At 41.1% G+C, this 27,224-nt stretch overlaps 1 protein-coding gene across 1 annotated transcript in view; it reads left to right on the forward strand.

Annotated features, from left to right (window-relative positions):
* The window catches only part of ryr2a (ryanodine receptor 2a (cardiac)), a 589,347-nt gene that overhangs the window by 158,601 nt on the left and 403,522 nt on the right, over positions 1 to 27,224 (forward strand). Inside the window, exons 2-3 of the mRNA XM_060940301.1 lie at positions 13,118 to 13,237; positions 23,826 to 23,930. Coding sequence (XP_060796284.1) covers positions 13,118 to 13,237; positions 23,826 to 23,930 — 225 coding nt within the window. The remainder of the gene's footprint in view (positions 1 to 13,117; positions 13,238 to 23,825; positions 23,931 to 27,224) is intronic.

The raw sequence follows: 27,224 nt of genomic DNA on the forward strand, positions 1-27,224 counted from the left end.
TGATACACTTCCTAAAACATCTTTAGGTCATATTTATGCAGAAATATAGAAAATTCTCTAAAGGGTTCACAAACTTTCAAGCACCACTGTACAATATGCAGATGACAATGCCATCGTAGCACACACCGAAAATGAGCTACAGCAAATTATGGATACATTCAACTATGCATATTCTGCTCTGGGACTCAAGCTAAATGTTGACAAAACACAAGTTCTCCACCAACCAAGACCTGGAAATCTACGAGAACTTAACGAGCCTCACTGTATCTCTGTCAATAGAAAACGACGAGTAGATGTTGACCACTTTATCTGTTTTGGTTGTTGCTTCTCTTCCAAAGCAGATGCAGATAACGAAATCCAGTGCAGACTCGACGCAGCAAGTGCAGCATTTGGTCATCTCCGAACTAGTGTCTTTAATAACAAAGACCTTTTCACGAGAACCAAGATCAAGGTCTCGAAATCAGTAATCCCCAGTCTCTTATATGGATCTGAGACCTGGGTAACCTACAGTCGTCATATAAAGAGTCTTGAGGAATGCCATCAAAGATGCCTGCGAGAGATCCTCAACATCAAATGGATGGATGGATGGATGGATGGATGGATGGACAGACGCACTAACGACAGTGTCTTCGATGATGCTAAAACAACCAGCATAGACGCTATGATCATCAAAAGTAAACCGCACTGGGCAGGTCATGTGGTGCACATGAGCAACAATCGTCTACCAAAGCAGATCTCGTTCTCAGAGCTCAGAAATGGCAAACGTTCTCAAGGAGGACAGCAAAAGTGCTTCGGAGACAATCTGAAGTATAACATGAAACAATGTAGTGTCAATCCTGATACGTGGGAAGATAAAGCTATTGACAGATCTGTCTGGAGATGCACAGTTCACAAAGGTCCTCAGAACTTTGAACAATAAAGGAACGATTATCAGGAGCACCGAGAACGCGACATCAGCTGTCTACATCAAGCGACACAAATGATGATTTCATCGGTTCTGTGTGCCGAAAGAGATGCAAGTCACGCGTTGGACTGGATAGTCACTCAAGATCACATCAACCGTGACACACGAACACAGCAAGCAGAGATCTTACTCTGTACAAAGGGACTGCCAGGAGAGAGGATTTTTGGATGAAGTGCTTATTAAACCGTTCTCTTTTCGTTAAATTCCTTTTCGTGCGTTTGTGCTGGTGAAGGATTGAAGAATTGCCTCGAAACTCCAACAGAAATTGAATTAAAATGGGTCACTTGTTCAAAGTCGTGTGTCGGGACACCAGACTGCACGTGGCATGAAATTACACTCGTGTAAATGAGATTATATTCATTCTTGTGAGATCCATGAGACATTTTGCAGCATATTACGTTTATATACGTGTGTGTATAATATATATGGGTCCGTCTCAGAAACTGGTCTCTCATTTGGGACATTATGGTCAAAAAATACAGTAAATTTTTTTCTAATTTTACTTTTTTTTTTTTTTGCATTTACCTAACACTCAATGTTTCTTTTGTCGTGTTTAATAAGAATAAAGATGGTATGTTGTTTTTGATTACAGTTCAAATGCTTTTGTAAAATTGATTTCCATATAAAATAACTCCATCATGAAGAATTAAAGCCCCTCCTTCACAGATGAGTGAAAATATTGAATAAATTTCCTCTTGTTGATTGCTTGGGTTAAAAATGCCAAGTTATGATGACTGAATTGATTATTCAGTTAAATATGAATAATATGATGCATTTTGGGTATTTGATATGGCGAAAGAGGACACAATGGAAAAATCAAGAACACACCGGAAAGATGAGAATAACGGCGGCGGTAAAAGAACAGCGACTGTACCGGCTGAAGGTCGCGCGGGTCTCTGCTGCGGCGCGCGAGCAACGGGACATCACTACCGCACCGGACGGAGCGCGAGGCGGGGACGGGGCACAATGACTGGCCGTAGAGTCTATCAAAAGTTCGATCTAAATTGACCATGGTTGCAAAATATTGGCCAAAAATATGCAAACACTACGAAATATGAAAGTAAGATGAAAAAGAAACATTCTATTGCCTTATACTGCAAGACTAAAACAAAATAAAACTGTCAAAACTCACCTTTTCAGTGATAACGTCCGAACAGATCACCCGCGTAACAGAAAGACCGCAAATGGAAGCACGATCAACTTCTAACTGTTGGAGTGGAAAATTCCATTCTACACATGCAAATTGTTAATGTGTGTCCTTCCCTGCACACAAATAACACGCTACGGTAAAAAATAGACCACAACTCATTTTATAGCTCAGAAATTCATACAAGACCAGCTACCATCGTAACATATTCTGTAAGAAACATTCTATACCTAACTTTCAGCTTTCGTTTTAAAAAACAAAATCGCAGATTTATAACTAAATTTTTTTATGGCGTAGTGATTTTAAGTTCCTACTTTTAGTGAAGTAGTGACCTCGACCCTGAGGCTTTCCGTTTAGATCAAAACACACGATCGTATAGACCCTTTTTCTGTTTGTAAATAAAGACAGTTGCGCGCGCAACTTGGCAACGGAAGTGTGGTGGAGTTAAACAGCCTGTCAAGCTATGCAAGGGGATTATCAACAAAAGACCATGAAAGTTACCTTAATAAGTTAACTTTGGCAAATGGCGTTAGAGTCCTGGATCCGTGTTCTATCAATGAGTGGGTTGACGATGTTAGAAAGTGGCCAAATATATATACATATTTATTAGACCCTTTTTCAGCGTCACGTGATCAAACAGTTGTGCACGCAGCCTGGCAACAGAAGCAGTAAGCTTCCCAATTGATTCTGGGACAGACTAGCCTACTTATCAATCATTTAAACGTGGATATATATACTGTTCTGAGCATCAACATGTCTGGGTGTTGCGTATACGTTTGTACGAATCGCTGTTCCACCGGCGGACTAAAGTTTTATAGGATTCCTAAAGGATCACACCCATTTCAGAGCAACAGACGGCGGCTGTGGCTGCAGGCGATTAAACGTGTGGACTGGAATGAGGACATCATAAAAAATGCAAAACAGCAGATGTAGACACCAAAACAATGTAGCACCGACTTAACGAGGTGGAGCAGCAAAGCTAGATCTAAGGTTACGTTACCGGTTGACAGGTTTGGCTTATGCAACAGAGGAAAACAAACAAAACAAAAAAACGACTGAGAAGAGCAACTCTAATCCTACCTGTCCATCTTTCCACCTGGGTTCTGGCTTTGTTTTGTGTATGTAAACACAGATGGCACAAAATCAGGACTACTGGAGTCCAATGACGTCTCGCCTGTAAAACACAAACACATATTTGTTTTGCCAAGCAAGCTAATGGACAAATCTAATTAAACTTGAGCTGCATAGCAAGCTAGCAGCTAGTGCTACTAGCCAAAGCTAACGTCAGTTTATCCAACAACTTAAGCTGCTTTTGATTATTATTCTACACCATGCAGGCAATCACTAATGTAAACAAGGCTTCCAGTAAATTCAGTAGATAAATAACCTTACCTGATATAGCCACAGCCGCCGTCTGTTGCTCTGAAATGGGTGTGATCCTTTAGGAATCCTATAAAACTTTAGTCCGCCTTGAAGTAACTTGACACTAAACTGCTTGTTTATTAGGGGAGGGTGGGATGACACAAATGTGTCCTATCTTCTCATATGATGCTCAAAGGCAGAAATTGTCTGTCGTGTTATATAAAGAAAGAAAGAAAAACTGCTCACTGACTTGTAAACCATTTTATATATAATATATCTGTACAAAGAACATAATTCAGAGATTGAAAAGGAAGAAAAAAATTGGAAAAATATTTTTACTAGACGGCCTTTCGATTTCATAAAATCAGTGAAATTTAGTTCCCTCTGAAATTTGGTCATTGTGATATATTTCTGTCATATCTTTTATTTTTATATATATATATATATTATATATATATATACCAGCTGGGAGGTCCGTATGGTGAAATACCGTGACTGAGGTCTTGAAAGTATTGAGCGAGGCCCTCTGGGCCGAGGTCAGTATTCAAGGCCAAGGTCACGGTGTTTCACCATACGGACCGACCTTAAGCTGGTAAATAATATATTTATTCTTGTCTTTGCCAAATTCTAACAGAAAACGAGAGCGCCCGAAAGGGAAAACCGAGCCGAGCCGCCATTTTGAATCCTCATTCACGGCTGTAATGCAAATTGCTTCCTCCTCGGTATACAAGTGCACTTCCATGGCAGGAAAAAAAACTACATTTTGCCACCTACCGTATGTCGTCCCCTATTTATACAAATAGAAGTCATTCAGGATTCAGCCAAGTTTTTGCTCGGCATTAGCAAGTTAGAGGTTTTTAGCTTTCTCCTGAAATGTTTTCTTTTATTTCTTCTTCCTCAGGGTAGTAAAACTCGCTTTCGCTGTGAACACTGTCGTTATCGCTATCCATGCTGTAAAATTAATGCTATTCTCCTGAGAAATGCTGGCAAAAATTTATAAGATTTTTGATAATCTTATAAATAAATCTTATAAAAAAAGATAAATGTTGACAAAAATGCTACTATGTTTGTTGTTGCTGTAAATGAGCGAATCGCCAGAGATCTATAACCGGAGTCCATATCGTAGGATACGGACCCACTCGCCAGCCAATCACAGAGCAGGATTTGTTGGAAACCGGATCGCGAAAAAAAATGTATAAAAATAAATCTATAATAAAATATTATATATAATATATCAGGCTATTCTGTGGCTGGGAAGTTATTTAATTGAATTGAATTAAAGCAAATATTGTGCATGAAATCGCTGCGCTTGCATGCACAGGTTTACCTTCTTTTGGGTTTTACAGCAGCTGGCATCCACAGTGTTGCATTACTGCCATCTACAGGTTTCCCTTTGAGCGTGCACTGACAGTTCCATCATTCTGTCGCTAAAAGAACAGCTGATCACACCGAGGTGCTCGCTGAGCGCCGATATTTATTAGTTTGGTCCTGCGTTTCTTTTCCTTCGTATATAACACAACGTCTTTTCTTCTCGCTTTCCATTACTGTAGTCGGTCTTTCACGTTTCATTCGCGTCCTCCATTTTCCTTTCACGTTTCAAATTTGTATCTCACAATGCCTTGTGTGAACGGGGAAAGCCCACCATGTGATGCATGATGATGTAGTATCTTGTATTATGTCATGGTGAAGCAATAAAGCAAAGGAGTTTTTTTTTTTTTTTAATTCTATTAAAAAAAAATTGGAAGTCTGTGATTTGAATTCAGTAGCTTTCGGTCCACTAAACAAAAATAATTGGGTGTCAAGGAAAATTCTTTTTATGACCTACACTTGAAAAATCTGAAAGGCAGTCTCGCTTTAAGGACAAAATTTCACATTAATTCAGCTACCTCCAGTCAGTTTGTATTTTTAATGTTAAAGTGTATTAAAGATCTCATGATATGTTCAAGTGGATGATGGCAGTTTTCTCACAATATCAATCTTGTGTCGTTATATTACTGTTCCCTATTGTTTAATCTCGGAATTTTGTGAACAACCAAATGGACAAACAAGTCCATTTTCAGATTATTTAGGTTATTGATGTTCGGCCTGTCCGTTCAAATCTGACTTTTTGCGTCTCCGATCTTCCCAATTGACTGTCCACATGACGTATTTTAAGTGATCAGATCCGATCTGGGCGTCCATGTGGCAATCGTCATTTTCAGTCTTCTTCACATTGGTCGCTATAGTAATGACATTGCACCTGAAAGAAGAAATGGTTGGTATAAACAAACGAAAATGGACAGTAATGAAACGGGCTTGCTTATTTACCACGTGCCAACGTGCCAGGTTTTATAAAAAAAAATGACACAAGCGTCAGAGACGGAAGAGACTCGCCTGTTCCGCTTTATTTCCTGCACCCCTGAACGACCATGTGTCCTCTATGTGTGATGTAAATATGAACTTTACATCGTGTCAAGAGTCACAGACATTTAAAAAAAAAAAAAAAACATCCCTCCACCTCAACTCCGATCAGAGCAGTCAGACCTAAACAGATTCGCAAAAAATGCTATTTGAATCGTATTTCAAAACCCATACGAATGCACTTTGAATCAGATTTGTAAAAATCGGATCTGGTGATGTTCAGATTGGATTCCGATCGGATATGCACAGAGATCAGATCTGGATTGACCGTATGAACGTAGCCTTAGACATGCTGCTAAACTGGAGTCTATCGCTACGTTCACACTGCAAGGCTTAATGCTCAATTCCGATTTTTTTGTGAAATCCGATTTTTTTGTGAGGTCGTTCACATTAACAAATATATGCGACTTGTATGTGATCCTCAGTATGAACGAAAAGCGACCTAAAAGTGTTCCGCATGCGCATTGCAGGATACGACGACGTCACACGCAGTGAGCATGGCCAGTGTTTACGGAAGTAAAACCGCCCGGTTGCGGTATGACCCATCCAATCTAGCTTGAATAGCTGCATCCCCCCAAATGGAAATCAGCTCCCTAACCTCTGCGTCCTTCCATTGAGAAGATTCAGAACCTTCACAGCCCGAAGCGTCCCTCGCATTGATGTCATGCCCAGGGGCGCAGATACGTTTTTTGAACTGGGGGGGACAAAAAACTGGGGGGGGGGACAAAGCTGCCAGCAAACCAACCCCAACCCCGATATGCCTGTCAAACTTGTTGTGGGTTACTATAGCAACCAAGCTCGAGCTCGCAACCTGTGCAGTCTGCGCAGCTCAACCAACCGAATATCAGTCTTTGTTTTGTTTTATGTGAGTTGTTGCAACTATGTATACACTGCCGTGCACCTCAATAAACCGAATGGTAATTAGTCTTTTGATTTTTCCGTGAGGTTTGCCTTATGCAAAGTGGGGGGGACCGAACGAAGTGAATTTAAATCTGGGTGGGACGAATCCCACCCGTCCCACCCTCTATCTGCGCCCGTGATTATGCGCCATGTTGTTGTAACTTTTTTTGAGAGACCCGCCGCCTACTTCAGCGCAGAATAGTGACGTTTGTGGCTTGTTGATGACGTGTAAGTCGGATGAATGCGACCTGGCGGTTCAGACTGAAGTCGCATATGAAAAGAGCGGATAGGAATCGGAATTAGGACCACATATCCAAACGGCCTGGGTCGGATTTGAAAAAATTGGATCTGTGTCGTTCATATTGTCAATAAAAGATCGGATACAGGTCACGTATGGGCGAAAAGATCGGATTTGAGTCACTTCAGCCTGCAGTGTGAACGTAGCCTATAAGCTTCTGTTATTTGTTTTCAATGTTAATGATAATGATTAATAATAATAATAAATTACATTTATATAGCACTATATATTGTATGCACTCTAGCACTTTACAATTCAAAAATGCAAACAAACAATTATACTTAGTCTAAAATCACTACAGAATAAAAATAAATTTAAAAAAATAATTAATTTTCAATAAACAAGTCAGAATCTAAGAAGCATAAGCTGATTTAAATAAGAAGGTTCTCAGTTGTTTCTTGAAATTGTTCATGTTTACACATGACTTAAAGTGCTGATGACACGAACATGACTCTATGCAATTTCTTAAATAAACTATACAACATGGCAAACATGTTAGATTTCTGTTATAATTACGTGAAAAGAAGCTGTTGTTACGCGAATATCCAACTTTTAATTGCACAGCGCAAGAAAACTGGGTCCGTGGCTCGCGGCCATGTTGTGACGTCAGCGGGAGAACACGCTGCGGTTCACTGGCTGTTCTACTCTGGTTCTACTCAATGGAAATGGCGCATGAAAACGCCGGTGAACTCTCTAGTGCTAGCTCTTCCTCTTCTGGGAGTCTAGAATTGTGTTGATCTCTTCCGAATAGAATCTATGATAGCCTACCCTCTTTACCCTTTGCCTCTCGTTGCTAGGCGGCAGTTACATGAAAGCCGCAAGCTTTCACAAGCAAATACATGACTGATATCACGTCGACTTTATGATTACATTTATGATCATCATGTAGAATCTATAGCTCTACGTACCTTTATCTTATGTCGTTTCACAACACATGTTCTGACAGGAGGACTGTCTTTGGATCCGGCGTAGCTACTAGTAGACCCCCTCCGGAATACTGGCAGTGTTGCCAGATTGGGATTTTTCCCGCCCAGTTGGGCGGTTTCAAGGGCATTTTGGTGGGTTTTGAACATATTTTGGGCTGGAAAACGTCAGCAGTATCTGTTGCCAGATACTGCTGACGTTTTCCAGCCCAAAATATGTTCAAATCCCACCAAAATGCACTTGAAACCGCTCAACTGGGCGGGAAAACTCCCAATCTGGCAACACTGTGTAGGCACTGCTGATGGTAGCAGCACACGTTTGTGCTGAACTGAACACCCAAGAGATTCTTTTAAGCTGGGAAGGGTGTCAAAACAATCCAAATCGAAGTGTTCAGAGCACAGGACGGATGTTGGTGAGGGCTCCCACTTGTCACGAGTGCGCCTGACTTGCTTCACCCACTTCGCATGCAGCTCGGGATCTCTGGGAAACTTGAATAAACTTACCCCATCCTTGTGGGTTTTGGAGCAAAAGCCGGCAACACAACGCGAAGGCAGAATAACTATATATATATATATATATATATATATATATATATATATATATATATATATATATATAATACTAATAATGATAAACTGAACACCTGTCACATCAACAACAAACTGGTAAGTTAGGAGGAAGGTTCTTTCGCTGACGTCATATAGCTCCTCCTCCTCTTTCGTCTCCTGGGTGCTGCAGCCCCGTCAAATTTGCCCAAATAGCCGCGTTTTTCATCATAACTTGTAAAATAGGCGCCTTCGTGAATTAATACATGGATCATCGGGAATTACTTTTTATGTTATAAAACATCGCCAAAGATGTCAAAAACATGTCATCAGCACTTTAAGTTCTTTCGGCAAGGTATTCCATAACATGGGACCTGCATAGGTTCGCGTTCCTCCACCACATGAACTTCTCTGGATACTATAAAACCACCAAATCATTGTTGTTGTCTGCTCTAGTTGTCTTTAGGAGCCTCTTTGTTCTTAACCTCATGGCAAGGGTACAAAACTCAAGAAGCAAGCTTTAGACGAGGGGTTCTTCACCTTTTCTACTTCATACGTGGAACGAGTCGGGGCCCATTAAAAAAGATCCCCAATTATTTTGGCTTATCTATTCTATTAGAATCTATTGTCAGGTGTATTAATGGGATGCAACATTACTTCCTGTTACAGATGGGCGCCCAGGAATTGAATAAATGCAATAAAAAACAAACTGTTTTTATCCCCTGCTGGCCCAAAGGTCCGAAGGGGGATTGTCGTGGCGATGTCCGTCCCGGGAAGAGTGCTCACCTTCTGAAATCAACTCCTCTCTCAATTTTTGGAGGAATTTCATGAAACTTGGCAGGATTCTTTGTTATATGTTGGTACTACGCATATTGTAATTTTGTTAAATTTGGTCACAGTTTACCAGAGTTACAGCCCTTGATTAACTAAATTATACTTTGACAATTTCATGAGTGTGTCTTACCCATCTCATTATCTCTAGCCGCTTTATCCTGTTCTACAGGGTCGCAGGCAAGCTGGAGCCTATCCCAGCTGACTACGGGCGAAAGGCGGGGTACACCCTGGACAAGTCGCCAGATCATCACAGGGCTGACACATAGACAACCATTCACACTCATATTCACACCTACGCTCAATTTAGAGTCACCAGTTATCCTAACCTGCATGTCTTTGGACTGTGGGGGAAACTGGAGCACCCGGAGGAAACCCATGCGGACACGGGGAGAACATGCAAACTCTGCACAGAAAGGCCCTCGCCGGCCACGGGGCTCAAACCCGGACCTTCTTGCTGTGAGGCGACAGCGCTAACCACTACACCACCATGCCGCCCTCATGAGTGTGTTTTCCTTCTAAAATCAACTCCTCTCACAATTTGTCGAGGAATTTCACCAAACTTGGCAGAAGGTTTTGTTATATGACAGTTATACGCAGATTGAAGTTTCGTTTAATTTGGGCAAATTTGACCAGAGTTATGCCCTTGACTATGAACAAACTTGTACTTTGGCGATTTCATCAAGGTGTGCTTGCTTTCTGAAAACAACTTCCCTCACAATTTTTATCCCCCGCTGGCCGAAAGGCCCGAAGGGGGATTATATCGTGGCGATGTCTGTCCGTCCGTCCCGGGAAGAGTACTCGCCTTCTGAAATCAACTCCTCTCACAATTTGTGGAGGAACTTCACGAAACCTGACAGGATTCTTTGTTATATGTCAGTAATACACATATTGCAATTTTGTTCAATTCAGTCACATTTTACCAGAGTTGGGGCAGAGCTGCCAGCGGGGGATATTGTGCTCTCAGAGCGCTCTTGTTAATTGTAGGGTTTGTGTTTAAAACTGTATGGACGTGCCGGAAGCCAACATAAACCCATGCATGCAGGTCATTCTCAGTCAAAAGGGATTAATGATCCAAAAGTGGAGTCTGGTCCATTAACACAAGAACTTATTGCCATGTTTGTGTTCAGCAAACAAGCAAGTTATTAAAACCAAGAAGTCCACTCAGAAGAAGTGGATATAGAAACTACTCAATGGGACAGAGCCTTTCACGCTAAGGAAGGATTTTTCCTATGAATAGGAAAATGATCCATCCATTGAGTTCCCCAACACCTCAAACTATCTGGTGCTGCAGACATCGTTCTACACGGACACGCAGATGAAAACTTGGAAGAGCATAGAGGAGGACAACTTTTTACACGTGGCTGGGTTAAAGATCTGGGGATCAGGACACTACAAGACAAACAGCGGTAGACGGATCTAAGTGCAGGAAGAGTGTTTATTAGCAGGCGTGATATTTACAAAACCGAAAGCAGAATCATAAAGCAGAGTATTTAAACAGTGTTATAAACTTGGCTGGAAACAAAAGTGATAATGATGATACTTCGCAAAGCCTCCGTGAAAGCAGGTCCGTATCTGCGCGTGCTGATTGCACTCAAATCAGTATCAGGTGTTTCCCATAACGACCGGGTTCCAAGCGTGCGCACAACGCGCAGCCGCTCGAGCTGCGCCAGACTCAAGTGCACAAAGGCATGACACTTAAGTGTTCGCATGCTGTGTGACCACAACTTTTAGCTCGCGTGTATATCGCCGCCAAAATGCCTCATTTTCATCGATAACCCATCGCAAAGCATTGCAAGCTGTAGTGTGACCATAACTTCATGATGCAGATGTGACGTCGGATGCAACCCAGCAATTGTACCCTACCATGAGTGAAAATTAGCTTCAACTTGGGGGGGGGATTGCAGCCTAGTGGTTGAGAAGCACCGTTTTAGATCACATTGGTCATCTGGTTCAACGGAGGTGGACAAAGCAATAGTTTTATTAGTTTAGCTTGAACACTGATGATGATTCAGGCAGTGACTTCATAAACATCTGAGCAGTAAAACGCAACTTTTACACTGATATACAGTGGTATGCAAAAGTTTGGGCACCCCTGGTCAAAATTGCTGTTACTGTGAACAGTGAAGCAAGTTGAAGATGAAATGATCTCCAAAAGGCATAAAGTTAAAGACGACTCATTCCCTTTATATTTTAAGCAAAAACAATTTTTTTATTTTCATCTTTTACATTTTCAGAATGACAAAAAAGGAAGAGAGCCCGAAGCAAAAGTTTGGGCACCCTGCATGGTTAGTACCTAGTAACACCCCCTTTGGCAAGTATCACAGCTTGTAAACTTTTTGTAGCCAGCTAATAATCTTTCAGTTCTTACCTGGGGGATTTTCACACATTCGTCCTCGCAAAAGGCTTCCAGTTCTACAAGTTTCTTGGGCTGTCTTGCATGCACTGCTCTTTTGAGATCTATCCACAGATTTTCAATGACGTTTAGGTCAGGGGACTGTGAGGGCCCGGGCAAAACCTTCAGCTTGGGCCTCTTGAGGTATTCCATTGTAGAGTTTGAGGTGTGTTTTGGATCATCGTCTTATTGTAGGACCCATCCTCTTTTTAACTTCAACTTTTTTACAGATGGTGTGATGTTTGCTTCCAGAGTTTGCTGGTATTTATTCGAATCCATGCTTCCCTCGACCAATGAAATGTGCCCTGTGCCACTGGCTGCAACACAACCCCAAAGCATGATCGATCCACACCCATGCTTCAGAGTTGGAGAGGTGTTCTTTTCCTGGAATTTGGCACCCTTTTTTCTCCAAACATACCTTTGCACACTGTGGCCAAAAAGCTCTATTTTGATTTCATCAGTCCACAGGACTTGTTTCCAAAATGCATCAGGCTTATTTAGATGTTCATTTGCAAACTTCAGACGCTGAATTTTGTGGCTAGGACGCAGGAAAGGTTTTCTTCTGATGACTCTCCCATGAAGGTCATATTTGTTCAGGTGTCGCTGCATAGTAGAACAGTGCACCACCACTCCAGGGTCTGCTAAACCTTTCTGAAGGTCTTTTGCAGTCAAACGGGTTTTTATTTGCCTTTCTAGCAATCCAACGAGCAGTTCTTTCAGAAAGTTTTCTTCATCTTCCAGACCTCACCTTGATCTCCACTGTTTCTGTTAACTGCCATTTCTTAAGAACATAACGATCTGAGGAAACAGCTACCTGAAAACACTTTGCTACGTTCTTGTAGCCTTCTCCTGCTTTATGAGCATCAATTATTTTATTATTCAGAATGCGAGGGAGTTGCTTAGAGGAGCCCATGGCTGTTGAGGAGTCAGAGAATTTATACAGCTTTGAAATCTGCATCATCTGACCTTTCCTAACGAAGAATTTGAACAAGCCACAGCTCAATAAGCTAATTAAGGTCTGGAACCTTGGTAAAAGTTACCTGAGAACTCAAATGTATTTGGGTGCCCAAACTTTCGCATGGTGTTCTTTTTTTTTTCCACTCTCCAGTTGTACAAAACAAAAATAATACACAAGTCCTGCAGAAAACGCTGAAAAGAAATGTGTCGTCTTTACCTTTATGCCTTTTGGTGATCAGTTCATCTTCTGCTCACTTAACTATTCACAGTAACAGACATTTTCAGCAAGGGTGCCCAGACTTTTGCATGCCACTGTACGTACTGTAGCTGTCAACTTTACTGAGCAAGACGATAATAATTGAGTGAGTCTCTCTGTGCATGTGTGTGTTTTTAGGACGATGAGGTGGTGTTGCAGTGTTCCGCGACACTGCATAAGGAGCAGCAGAAGCTCTGCCTGGCTGCCGAGGGCTTCGGGAACCGACTCTGCTTCCTCGAGTCCACGTCTAATTCAAAGGTACCTCATTCTGTCCATGTCTCATTCCTTACCTGATATTAATCTTACTTTGCCTCAAAGTCTCACCACGTCCAACTCACTGGTTATTTATCTTCGTCTGTATTAACGAGCTAACTAGCTCATAATAAGATATTACATGACCATATGTTGCATCACTTTTTAAAGTCTAGTCAGATACGTTTCCAGGCAACTAAACCACAGGACTGGACAGCACTCTGGAGCTTTTATTGCCTGATGGGCTTGGTGATGAATGTCCAGCCTTTTACTTCATCTGGACACCGTTTAGCTACACTTGAATAGTTGTCTGTTATACATGTGTCCAATATAGCGTCCAAATCAGGAAGGGGTACAGGTTTGGGACTGCTCTCCAGGATCTATTCCTACCTCTGTCCAGATCCGCCGTATTCCAGACTAGGAAGAAAAAGGGAACGACAACGGATAAGAGAGGAATTATGTGAATTTCAGTTCTCTTGACTCCTCCACTTACGATCCATCATGGCACATCATTTATCCTCTGTACACAAATCAATAAAAGCAACCGGAAAGGGGTCGGCCTGGGACAGGAACATAAATGAAATCTCCTTCTCGTAATATGAGCGAAGATTCTCTAAATAATGCAAGCGGGTCCAAACAATCGTGCACATATTACATAGAGCAGAATCCGTGTGCAGTTTCTTGCTGAAAAGTGACAAACAAGCAAGTGAACAGATCTCAGCGAAGAGCAGATCACTTCGACAATGAAGCATGAGCTGAGATGGTTTAGCAAGAGTTAGCATAAATGGGTTCATAATCACACAGATTATATCTCAGCAAGCAGTGAGGCTGATCTCTTGATCAATTATTAGTTATTAGGCGTATCAGACGCTCGCTGGCCGTGCTGTGAAAATTGTCCATGCAGACGCTCATCTAAGTTTCCAGATCCGCCATGGCTTAACTCTTGAATATTTTCTATCGTGAATGCTGTCATTAAAAAGCTTATAATCTCTGCTTTCCAAAGAAATTTATCTCGTTAAGATCTGTGCCGAGTTTCCCAAAAGCATCGTAGCACAAAGATCATCGTTGAATGGTAGAGCAAGCGGTACAATGAACACTCACTCTCCTAGTTAAGATGCTCTTAGCGTTAAGAGGCTTTTGGGAAACCTAAGGGTTATTTTACAATCAGGGTACGCAAGCTAAAAATCACATTTAACACTTATCTTCAATATCAAAAGGGTTGACTAAATAAACTTGGTTGTTTATTGTAGCCCTGTGATCGCTCTATTTACCATGCAAAAAAAAATTTGGTGATTAACGTTATTTTTGGTGAATGTATGGGAATATATGTCATATTTAGCAAAATTACTCGTGTCATTTAGAAAAAAGTGCTTTTTTGACCACAGGTAGCTCCAAAAGGGATGCACTTACATCATTCTTTATACCATAAAACATATTTGGTTCCATATCATTGGAAACATAGTTAAGTTTTAATGTTGAATGCCAGTAAGTTTTCAGACTATTTTGATCAAATTAGTGTGTAATTGTGTCAAAAAAAGTCCTCTCCGAGACAGCTAATTTTTCAATATAAAATAACTAGTGCTGTCAAAAATGTCGCGTTATTAACACGTTAACTTGACTCAATTTTAACGGCGATAATTTTTTTATCGCGAGATTAACGCTCTGTGACATGATGTAGGTTTTTCATAAGCTTTTGAAACTGCCAGGAACTTGGAACAGAGACTTTGCTTAGAAAACCGATAGCAGCTACACTGTAATGCCACGCCCCGCACAGCCAGAGTCCTCTGCCCTCCTCCCCCAAAGAACCAGCGCGGGCAGGGCGCGCTAGTAGAGATGGGATTTATGGCTCTTTGATGGGATCCGCATCTTTGTGATCCGTTCTTTGAAAAGAGCCGTTCAAAAGACTGGCTCATTTGGCTCTTTTTTAAATATTTATTCAGTTTTAAGAAGACAGCATCTAAAGAAGCCAGATCCCTCTGAACTGTAAACTCCGTGCTATCCCAGAAATCATTCCTGAAATATGCAAATTTGGCCGCCTCTGATTGGACAGCGCGACGCATCAACAGGCAGAAAGTGTAAAAGTACAAAATGTGTTAAGTGAGCTGAAACAGTAAAGATCAGATTCAATGCAATATTTATCAACGAACAACTTAAAGTTAATATAATAGTGTACTTTATATTATAATCAAGCATGTCAAGCCTACCGTCACTGTGTAACCTATCTCTCTGATTAGAGTTGTAGACTAACTCAAGCAGTAGATCATTTCACTCATGGTTCTCTTGCTAGCCCCGCGCCGGTGCTCGGCTTAGGTTTCACTTTGCAGTGGCTGTGTCAAGACGTGTTATGCTTTGCAATAAAAAAAAACATTGGTACAAAGCAAGCCCATGCACTTTTTTATGCTGATTAAGAAAATTACAGTGTTTTTTTATGTGACAAAAATGTGCGATTAAATTGCGATTAATTGCGAGTTAACTATGACTGTCGCGACATTAATCGCGATTAAATATTTTAATCGCTTGACAGCACTAAAAATAACATCTCTAAAATGATTATTTTCATCCTAAAATGTGGTCAAGATATTGGGACATAAATATTAGAGACAACTAACACAAAGCTTATATTTAAAAGCACTATGGAAGTTTCGGATTCTGAATTGTCAAAAAAAAGTCCTCTCCGAGAATCACTTCATTTGTTTCTCCCATCTTATAGCAGATTACACAAAACTACCATACACACATGTCAAAAAATTACCTGAAATCTGTTCTTTAACTTGTCCTTCACTTAAAAACTGGTACAAGAACCGGTTTGAATCAATTTGAATTTTGGACCCCTGTGACACAAACTTTGTACCCTGATTGTAAAACGACCCGTAACCCTGTTCAGTGCTTTGGGAGTAATGGCAGGTTGAAGTCGGTATACCAGAGTAAAAACACTCTACTCGCGCGACGTCAGGAAACTGCCGGTGCTTTTTGAGTCACAGGAAAGCGGTCAGTCAGTCTCTCTCTCTCTCTCCTGATCGGTTTCCGACTGGATTACTCGTGAATATCAATCAGATAACTTTTATAGTGACGTTCTCTCGCTCTCACTGTTTCTGATGAAGGATTCAGCAAAATTTTCCGTCTGCTAGTTTTGATGTTATGATTCACGGGAGACTTTGAAGTGAGTTTTCATAGCTTTACCTACTTATTTTTTCAAATCAAACTGATTCCTGTAAATAAATCACTATTTGCGAATATAACTGGAGTTGTTCTGAGGAAAAATATTGAGATCTTAGTGGTCGGAATGAGATTTTAAAAAAAAACACAGAAGTCAGAAACGCGAGTGTCAATTTCAGTTCGGTTAATGTGAATTGTTTATTGGCTGTGGATCAGACAGTTTTTTCGAGGTTCGCCTTGAAAGCTGTGAATATTAATCGAAATAATCATTTATATTCTTTCATATAAACACTAGTAGGCCCTACTTTTGAGAAATACAAAGCCTATAGAGCACAAAGAGGGGATTAGAAATAATCTTTTATTACCTTTTTATTTAGTGTACTGATTTACGGTAATGGTTTTTACCTAATTAGCCTAGTTAATTAATTAAATACTAATTTGCATAATTTGTTTTCACTAATTTTTCAAAACTTTGTATTCAGTACACAACCATCTATGTGCTGCCAATTTCCGTGTAAATATCTTGAAAAATAGAAAAGTTATTAAGAAAAAAACATTTGATCTCATTGGTTAACGAGGCCCATTCTGGACCATGTGACCCTCAGACAGAATATTACGTCCGTTTTCTAAAAATTAAGCTGTTTCCTCAATCTTTGATTTGTAATATCTCAGGAACGGATAAACATATTTTAACTCTGTAAAAAGTACGGTATGTTTAGCATTCAATTCTGAATTCAACGAGAGCAGTTTCAAGCAATTTGCATTGAATTTGAATTTTCATCTGATATGCCGACTGTTATTCGCTTTATTTTGAGACATGACTGGAGATACTGCAAATGTAGTTAAAAAAAAAAATACTCCAAAAATTAAGACAATTATACATTCTCATGTATCAAGAGAGAATCAGATAGAACGTTGTTGTCTCGAGTATCACGATACAGAATACCCGAGAGATGACTTTGCTAGTCCTGTGGTGCGTTGCGATATTTTCATTTCACATTCATTCTGAGCTCTACGGTATCTCTACTTACACATGAAGCAAAGGTTGTGACATACAGAGAATGAAGTTGGAACCTAACTGCCTCGAAGCGTGCTTACTTGATCATCTAAAAGGTTAAGCTTATCAGAAGGAAGTGTTCCAGGGTCCCCGGCGGCCTTGTTTCATTCAGCTCGAGTTCACTTGGAGAAATCTCATACTGAAATTAAGAGTAATATACAGCTGCTCAACATTTTCGAACTATCCAGGATTCACAGCAGATCCATAGCCGTTTGAAGGGCAGGTTTTTTTAAACTGCTGTACGTATTTGCGCAAAGGTTAAAATTAACGCCTGTGTGCTGCACTTGGCGTAAGTTGCACTCGTGTTGAAAAACTGTTCAGAAGCACGGCGTGTGTAGTGCTGGCAGTGGTGTAAACAGAAACTGATTTCTGAGGGGTGAGGAAATAAATAAATAAATAAAATCATGATTGTTTTCCTGATCTGTTCAATTAAATTGGTAAGTGTGACACGGTTTGACGTTTAAAGCTCATAGGCAACCGTCTTCATTTTATGCACTTTTGAAACTTTATATGTTAAAAAACCCTCTGTAATTTTCTTCTGGTCCCAAGAAGTATTAATTATAAGTAATAATGAAAATAAGAAAAGTGGAAGAGGCGGAGCGAGTGGGTTGGCTTTTTCTGAAAAAGGAGAAGAGGCGGAGCAAGTGGGTTGGCTTTTTCTGAAAAAGAAGAGGCGGAGCAAGTGGGTTGGCTTTTTTTTGAAAAAGAAGAGGCAGAGCGAGTGGGTTGGCTTTTTCTGAAAAAGGAGAGGTGGAGCGAGTGGGTTGGCTTTTTTTTTGAAAAAGAAGAGGCAGAGCGAGTGGGTTGGCTTTTTCTGAAAAAGGAGAAGAGGCGGAGCAAGTGGGTTGTTTGTTTCCGAAAAAGAAGAGGCGGAGCGAGTGGGTTGGCTTTTTCTGAAAAAGGAGAAGAGGCGGAGCAAGTGGGTTGTTTGTTTCCGAAAAAGAAGAGGCGGAGCGAGTGGGTTGGCTTTTTTTTTGAAAAAGAAGAGGCGGAGCAAGTGGGTTGTTTTTTTCTGAAAAAGAAGAGGCGGAGCGAGTCGGTTGGCTTTTTCCGAAAAAGGAGAAGAGGCGGAACGAGTGGGTTTTTTTCCGAAAAAGGAAAAGAGGCGGAGCGAGTCGGTTGGCTTTTTTTGAAAAAGAAGAGGCGGAGCGAGTCGGTTGTTTTTTTTTTTCTGAAAAAGGAGAAGAGGCGGAGCGAGTCGGCTGGCTTTTTTTGAAAAAGAAGAGGCGGAGCGAGTCGGTTGTTTTTTTTTTTTTTGAAAAAGGAGAAGAGGCGGAGCGAGTGGGTTGGCTTTTTCTGAAAAAGGAGAAGAGGCGGAGCGAGTGGGTTGGCTTTTTCCGTAAAAGGAGAAGAGGCGGGGCGAGTGGGTTTTTTTTTTTTTCTGAAAAAGGAGAAGAGGCGGAGCGAGTCGGTTGGCTTTTTTTGAAAAAGGAGAAGAGGCGGAGCGAGTGGGTTGGCTTTTTCCGAAAAAGGAGAAGAGGCGGAACGAGTGGGTTGGCTTTTTCTGAAAAAGAAGAGGCGAAGCGAGAGGGTTCTTTTTTTCTGAAAAACGAGAAGAGGCAGAGTGAGTGGGTTGGCTTTTTCCAAAAAAAGGAGAAGAGGCGGAGTGAGAAGGTTGTTTTTTCCGAAAAAGAAGAGGCGGAGCAAGTGGGTTGGCTTTTTTTTTTTGAAAAAGGAGAAGAGGTGGAGCGAGTGGGTTGGCTTTTTTTGAAAAAGGAGAAGAGGCGGAGCGAGTGGGTTGTTTTTTTCCAAAAAAGGAGAAGAGGCGGAGCGAGTGGGTTGGCTTTTTTTGAAAAAGGAGAAGAGGCGGAGCGAGTGGGTTGTTTTTTTCCAAAAAAGGAGAAGAGGCGGAGCGAGTGGGTTGGCTTTCCCCCCCTGCGGTGAAAGTGCGCATAAGTGAGATGTAAACAAACCTTCAGAAATTGGGCAAAACAGTATATTTTAACCATTTTATTCAATTTTAGGGTGCAAATTAGACACCAGGAAGACTGAATTTGCTTTTTGGGTCGTTCTTCCAGACAATAAATTCGATATTCTGCGTTTCACCTCCGACCGTTGCCTCTGACCTTTAAGATGGATGTCAGGTAGTAGTGCAAATAGTGATGATGCTAATGTGTTAATCGTTTAAGGCACAATATAACCTAAAACTATCATTCCATATTCATGACGTTACCATGAAATACTGTACTTATGACACTGAAGAAGATTAAAGTGTGTTGATAATAGAGGAAATTAACACCTTTATATGGTAAATCCTCATCTACTTTTCTCACAGTGCAATAGATAGATTGATATTGCAGTGGTTCGATGTATTGTCATTGCAAAACAAAAATGATCAAATGTAATATTTTATTTCAGTCCGTATTGTGTGGTGTGAGTAACCCTGTACCAGGAAGTGTCTCATATTTTGGTTTTAGCACATCATCTCATGCCGAGTACACTGCAACCCCGCTGTAACGAGAGTCCTTTGGGGACGTCCAAATAGTTCGTTATCCTGAAAAGTTTGTAAAATTGAAATGGACCCACTTTCACACCAAACACTCACTCTTGTGTAAAACAAGACCAACTATGTTTAATTTGCATATATTTACCGTATGCTTAATTCGCTTGTATATGAAGTAAAGGAAACGAGTTGCTTTTTTCAACGTCATAAAAATAACACTAATATTGTAAACTTTCAGTGAGTAAAAGTACATGTGGCAGTGAGGGCGTGGTCGAGCGACGGCTGTGAATGGTGAGAAGCCAGATCGAACCAGCAGGTAACGTGATGTGGCGTGAGCGTGTGAGCAGGCTTGTAGTACTCGAGTCCAGAACTCGAACTCGAGTCCGACTCGTGCCCTAATTTTAAGGACCCGTGACTAGACTTGGACTTGAGCGCTGATGACTCCCGACTCGTGCACTAACTGCATTCGGACTCGTAAGTTGGAGACGAGGACTTGGATTTTTTTTTTTTTGTAACATGCCATAATAATTTGGGATAAGATATTTATATCTACATTAAATTTTGCAGTAATTTCGTGTAAGAGTGTCACACGTGCGTGCCTTAGCATGTGCATCAGATAGACTCTCGGGCGTGCTCCGGACAACGCGTGTGCCAAGTGGACTCTTGCGTGCACGCTGTAAACGAGCACAGGATTAAGGCGTAATCAGCGCGCCAGTATAAAAACTGTGAAAACACACTTACTTTGCGAAGTATTGAGTCGCATTGCTGACACATTACCGAGCCGTATTTCCTTGTTTGGTTTCCTGATCCCTGATTTCCTGTTTCTCGTCTTTGATTCTGCCGAGTCTACGATAGCCTGTTTGTGCCTCGCTTGACCTGTTTCACTGTTTTACGATTTTTCCTGCCATTCTGGATTGTTTACCGTCTTCACTTGTGTTAATAAACACACCTTCTGCACTTACGTCCGTCTCCCAACCATCTCTGACAGAATACTTCACACTTCCTGATAAAGAGAAGCACATTCACCTGTTTATACGGCATGTTCAGGAACAAACTAATGTTAATGGCGCTGAAACAGACACCGTCACATGGTGCGGTTGGAGTCTTGTTCTCGGACTTGACTTGAAATTTTTTTTAATGACTCGGATTTGAACACTGGGGACTTGAGACTGGACTCGAGGTTTAGTGACTCGACGACAGGACTGCGTGTGAGTGAAACCTAAATTCACTGAAAAGTAAAGAGAAATACAGGGATGAGAATTTTCCGAGGATCCGCGGAATTCCGATTTTTTCCAGCTGAAAATGTAATTTTTGTGAAACGTGTAAATCCGTTGAGAAAATTTCAGGGGGGGTAGGGGTCGGCGTGATGCGAGGCCAGGGTTCCCGCGGGTCCTTAAAAAGTCTTAAATACAACTTTCGGTTTTCAAGGCCTAAAAACGTCTTAAATTGTTTGGAATGAGTGGAATTTTCGAAAGAGAGGTATTAAATTTAATATTGGGCCGAACGAGTGAAATGTCTCCATCCGGTTTGGGGTATTTTTTTTTTTTTTACTGTAATTTTAAAAGTGACCCGCGCACCTTTTGGGGGCAGCATTGGTTCTGTGCATTCCGTAGATCAAGAACTAACGTTAGGAGGCTGCTGGAGGCGGTGTGGTGCGGTGTGGTGGTTGTGAAGAGAGAGAGATACACAGGTAGCTTACGTGGGCACTAGAAAGCGCCCCCAAAATAAGGAGAAGAATCGTTTGCGATAAAAAGCGCTGGATCGCACAAATATGTTTAAAGCCGGTACCGCAGCGCTGGGGACACGCCCACTGGGAAACTGGCTTTTCACGGACACGAGGTGCGCGTGTGTGTTAGAGGTCAAGCACTCCGGAGTGAAACGCAGGGGGGGTTCACGCATGCGCACAAGAGTCAGGTGGAAAATGGGGCTTATAGGAAATAATAATAGTGATTAGCATCATTTTTTTAACATAATTAACATTTGTTTGTTGTACCAAGTTTAATATAAATATATAAACAACCTTTATTTCAAAACTCAGTTAAAAAGAAATACAGTAATTCTAAATATAGTACAATATAAATAATTTGGACAAAAAGTTTTTTAGTTTTATTACTTATCATCTACAACAGTGTTTTTAATATAATAAGAATATTAACAACCACTAATAATAATTAGTAGTAATAGTAATTATTATTGATTATTAATCATTACTACTTGTGAATTAGTGATTAATAAGTACTAGGGATTATTAAACGTTATAAAAGTAAGTTTATAAACGTTTTAAACCATCATTGAATTTGAAAACATTCATATATATATATATATATATATATATATATATATATATATATATATATATTAGTGCTGTCAAAAATGTCGCGTTATTAACGCGTTAACTTGACTCAATTTTAACGGCGATAATTTTTTTATCGCGAGATTAACGCTCTGTGACATGATGTAGGTTTTTCATAAGCTTTTGTAACTGCCAGGAACTTGGAACAGAGACTTTGCTTAGAAAAACGATCGCAGCTAGACTGTAATGCCACACCCCGCACAGCCAGAGTCCTCTGCCCTCCCCCGAAGAGTCACGGTGCTCAGCTTAGGTTTCGTTTTCCCATCGACGGCTCCAGCCCCACTTTGCAGTGGCTGTGACAAGATGTGTTATGCTCTGCAATAAAAAAAAAAAAAAACATTGGTACAACCAGTGTTCGAACTATGCCGATATTTTCGGGGGGTCCCTTTTTTTCCCTTGGGGGGGTGCTTGCGCTTGTCTCAGAGCGCGGCTCTCCATCGCGCGCTCACTTCGAATATGCAAATGCTTCCCGTTACACACGATTGCTGTGTCAATAAACATCATTTTGCCAATATTTTAGAGACCCCCCAACATTTCCCAAATCATGTTTTCAAGGGATCTCATGTCTGTTTCAGGGGATCTCGGATCCCCCGAGTACCCCCGTAGTTCCAACGGTGAGCAAGCCCATTCACTTTTTTATGCTGATAAGAGAATTACAATGGTTTTTCATGTGACAAAAATGTGCGATTAAATTGCGATTAATCACGAGTTAACTATGACAGTCGCGACATTTAATCGCGATTAAATATTTTAATCGCTTGACAGCACTAATATATATATATATATATATATATATATATATATATATATATATAAATAAAAAAATATGTGGGAAAGTTGGCAGACATTTCAGAGTTTTTTTAAATGTCCCATTCTCATCCCTGGAAATACTAAAACGCGCTTTGGCCCTGTCGTGCCTGTCTCCCAGTTCCTCGTTGCCCCAGTATATAAGCTGTTACAGCACGATACTCCAGTAGTGTCCCATCAGTCTTGCTTGCTGAAGGAACTTGTAATCCTGGACTGCTTTTTCTTCAAAGGCTTAAATGTCTGAGTCACTATCGCAGTTCGTTGACTGAGGAACAGATCAGGAATAGAGGTGATGATTTCTTCATCTGTTATGGAAGTGACGGAGTTTACCGGTGTTCCGTTGTTAACGTCTAAACACTGACTCGCTCGGTTTTCTCAATCCTCACCATTCAGTTCATCCATGTGGTGTTAATCACCGATGATGTCAACAGTCATTTTGTCCTTTTATACAGTAGATCCTTTAATCGCCGTTCTTGATCCTTGTTAGTGATTGACACCTAAGTGAGACTAGTTAAGCCTTTTGTTTTATGGCGTTAACGCGGATTGTTAACTTGACCGTGGAATTTATTTATTTATTTATTTATTTACCGTAAGACGCAAAGCAGTTCGTTAAAGCGTGGTTGCAGTGTATTTACTTAAAATGAAGTTGATGCGAGGACTAACTGAGGGAGCGTTTAAAGCGATCCCCGGTCCACCATCTCACGATCGTTTGAACTCCGTGAAGAACTGCCGCTAACTGAAGCAACCAAGTTAATCAGAAGTGTCTCTCTGATTCCAGAATGTTCCTCCAGATCTGTCGATATGCACGTTCGTGCTGGAGCAGTCACTATCCGTGCGTGCTCTGCAGGAGATGTTGGCCAACACGGAGGAGAAGGCTGAGGGGGTAAGTCACAACCAAGATGCTCACTGTCGCTAGGTCTTCTCTCTCCGATGTTCTCATCTAGTCCTATGATGTCCCTTTCTCAAAGACGCATTTCTCACCCAGGATGAGGGGTCGAGACAAAAGACCTCTTGTGTTCTGTTTCTAATCCACGTTCACACATCACAAAGTGTTTTTATTAAAAATGCACTGAAATACCTCATGCGTATCATGTTTTTACAGCAAACAGCAGTCGTGTAAAATCACGGTAGGCTGCAAAAAAGTTTTATTCAGCTCTATAAGCGGTACGGGGAGAAAGGAAAAACCTGCGGGTGGGATTTTAAAGCAGAGCTCACTGTGTTCGTCACCAGGTAACAGCTGGAATTCACACTAATTAGGAAGAATGTGGGGGGAAAAAAATAAAACGTTGAATGTTTTGTTTTTAATGAACATTCGGTTCATCTCTCAGTTCATTTTAGATGTAAACAGATAGAGGGGTGATCATCGGTGGGCTTCAGGTGGCACTAGCGTGGCGTAACACGGTTTAATTATTTCCTGTTTAAGAATGTTTCTGTGAATTGTGAGTCCGCGTGTCTACACTCGACTGTTTTTCACACCCTGCTCTGCTGCTAGTGCATCAGTAGTCCAGTCACATCGTCACGGAAGCACACACCAGTGTGGGTTTACTGCGTTGGTATCATGCCATTCTTTTATTCTTCTTTCTTTATATTTGATGTTTCCATCGTAGGGGAGAGAGAGAGAGAGAGAGAGAGAGAGAGAGAGATCACTATCGCATGAGCACTATCATGAGGAAAAAAAGCATGGAAAATGAGGGAGAGAGGGAGAGAGTGTGAGTGAGAGAGGGATCACAAGGCAGGGACTCTTTGCTCTTGTTGCTGGTCAGTGCAGTGCTAATGAGGAAGTAACACAGAATGGAAAGAGTGTGTGAGAGAGAGAGAGAGAGAGCATCAATGCGAGACAACGATGCTACAATTATTAACCAAAACACATTTCCGAACAGTTTCTCTCCTCCCCGTTTTCTTCACTCCTCTCATCTCCCCATATCTATTCTATCCTCCTCTCCCCTCCCTTCCCTTCCTCTCTTCTTTTCTTCTCTCTTCTACCCTACACTAATCTCTTCTCCTCTCCTCTTTTTTTTTTTAATTGATGTGGATTCAGTGGGCTGTGGGGCTTGATTAGGGAATTGCTGTCGTTCATACGCAGGTAAAGATCAGAAGAGGAAAAATGGAGAAAGAGGAAGATATAAGATGGAAACCTACGTACTGCAGTGTGTGTGTGTGTGTGTGTGTGTGTGTGTGTGCACTTGAGATGGGTAAATGATGTGAATTAGAGGAAACAGAGACGCCACAGCAAGCGTAATTTCACAGAGTCCAAGAGAATTGTGAGGACTGCGCCAAAACACCCGCCCACACACACACACACACACACACACACACACACACACACACACACACACACCTACTTCACTCTTACTCTCCGTCTTCCTCTCTTCATGCAGTAGTAAGTACCTCATGCACTCACTTCCTGTTCCACATCCCCTTGATTGAGCCAAATTAAAAGGTGTCAGTATTTCAACAAAGGTGGAGCTTAAAGAACTTTTATACAATTAAAATAATCTGTACAGAATAATAAATTGTTCAGAATGCACTCTAATACCCAAGAAAACCTATAGGTAGTGGTTTAAGAACATTTGCTCCATCTATATTCTCATAAAGAATGGATTCGCCATGAATATGCATTATTATTCCATCCACATTGACGGGATATGAGCGATCACACGCTCCGATTGGCTACTCGACTCCGAGGCTATCAGCTCCTATAGAAAACAAAGTAGAGAAAAACAAAATGGCGGCGCGTGTTAAGCTAGCCGCACACTACGCCGATCCACACAGTACCGAACCGACCCATTTCAGAGCGGACTCCCGACAGGGCATGCACATATCCCCGACTAACTCACGACTGTTGACGAGTGCAGTCGCGATTGAAGCGACACCAAACGAGATTATGCGAACTAAGCATCATAACAAACATTCCGCTAAATATCACGTGACAACTTAATAGCTTTGTGATTGGCTATTGGATATAGTTACTGTTAAATCCAACACTTGAAGATGCTACAGGCTGAATTACAAATGACACAACACGAAATATGTAGCGCACTATCTAGGCTGCATGAGCTATTATTCCCAACCTTAAATAGTGCACTTATATAGGGGAGTTAAAGCGATTTGGAATTCAGCCACACAACTTGAGCAGAGTGGCTTTCCAGCCCACTGTGTCTATGGATAAAGCTTCAGTCTATGGAATTACAGTATATACCTGCATTAGGTGCTACCAACACGTATTTCTCGCGCTAGAAATTGTGTTTAATGATGTCACGTGTTATATGCGAAAGATATGATTGGCTATTGCTAGCGACTCTCGCCGATCAGTCTGGCTCCCGATTAGTTTTTCGAATCGGCTGTGAGATGAGTCGGTACCATCGAAAACTAGTCTTTACGCCTGACTCGCGACTTCAGTCGGCTCGGTACGCTGAAAATCGGCGTAGTGTGCGGCTAGCTTTACTGAACCAACCGAGGACGAAATAAAAACTCAACTTGAAAACAAATCCCCAAAAAATACAAAAAAAAAAAAATATGGAATGAAAGTATTTGATGGTAAGAACATCTCTTTTTATTTTTCAAGCATAATTATCACATTTTTCACAAATTGCTCCTGTCATTTCGCCGGTTTGTTTACGTCCTAAGCAGAAATTATTTGCTGGACGTTTTGTATAAAGTTTTTATCGATCGAATTTGCAAAAAAGAAAAATGCTCCGTTTCTCAAAATCCAGTGAATGTGGATAGAATAAAACCGTTATTCCACTCAATCTCGTCGTACACGGCTTATTACCGACTCGGTGCTACGCGCCTCGTCGGCTGTCGGCTCATGTACAACTCGATTTCCTGGAATAATTGTTGAATATGCAAACGGGAAATGTTTCATGTCCTCCTATCGTGTCGGATGTTTAGTGATTGATTGAATAATAGCCAGTCAAACCTGTTTGTTCCTCATGAACATTGCTTTCCGAGGTATATTTTCGCGCAGGTTCTGTGGTTAAAGATTTACAATCACAAAACAAACTCGTATGCAATGCGCAACACAAACTGATGCTTTAAAAAAAAAAAAGTCCCTGCTTTAAATTAAAAGGATGCATTTTTAATTTGATTAGCCAATTCGGAATTTGATTAGCCAATCACAAATATGATTTGATCCCAATAAATTGAGTAACGTTTTGCTGCTTTGTACTGAATGTAG

This window comes from Neoarius graeffei, chromosome 14 (genome assembly GCF_027579695.1).
Source record: "Neoarius graeffei isolate fNeoGra1 chromosome 14, fNeoGra1.pri, whole genome shotgun sequence".
NCBI lineage: Eukaryota > Metazoa > Chordata > Actinopteri > Siluriformes > Ariidae > Neoarius > Neoarius graeffei.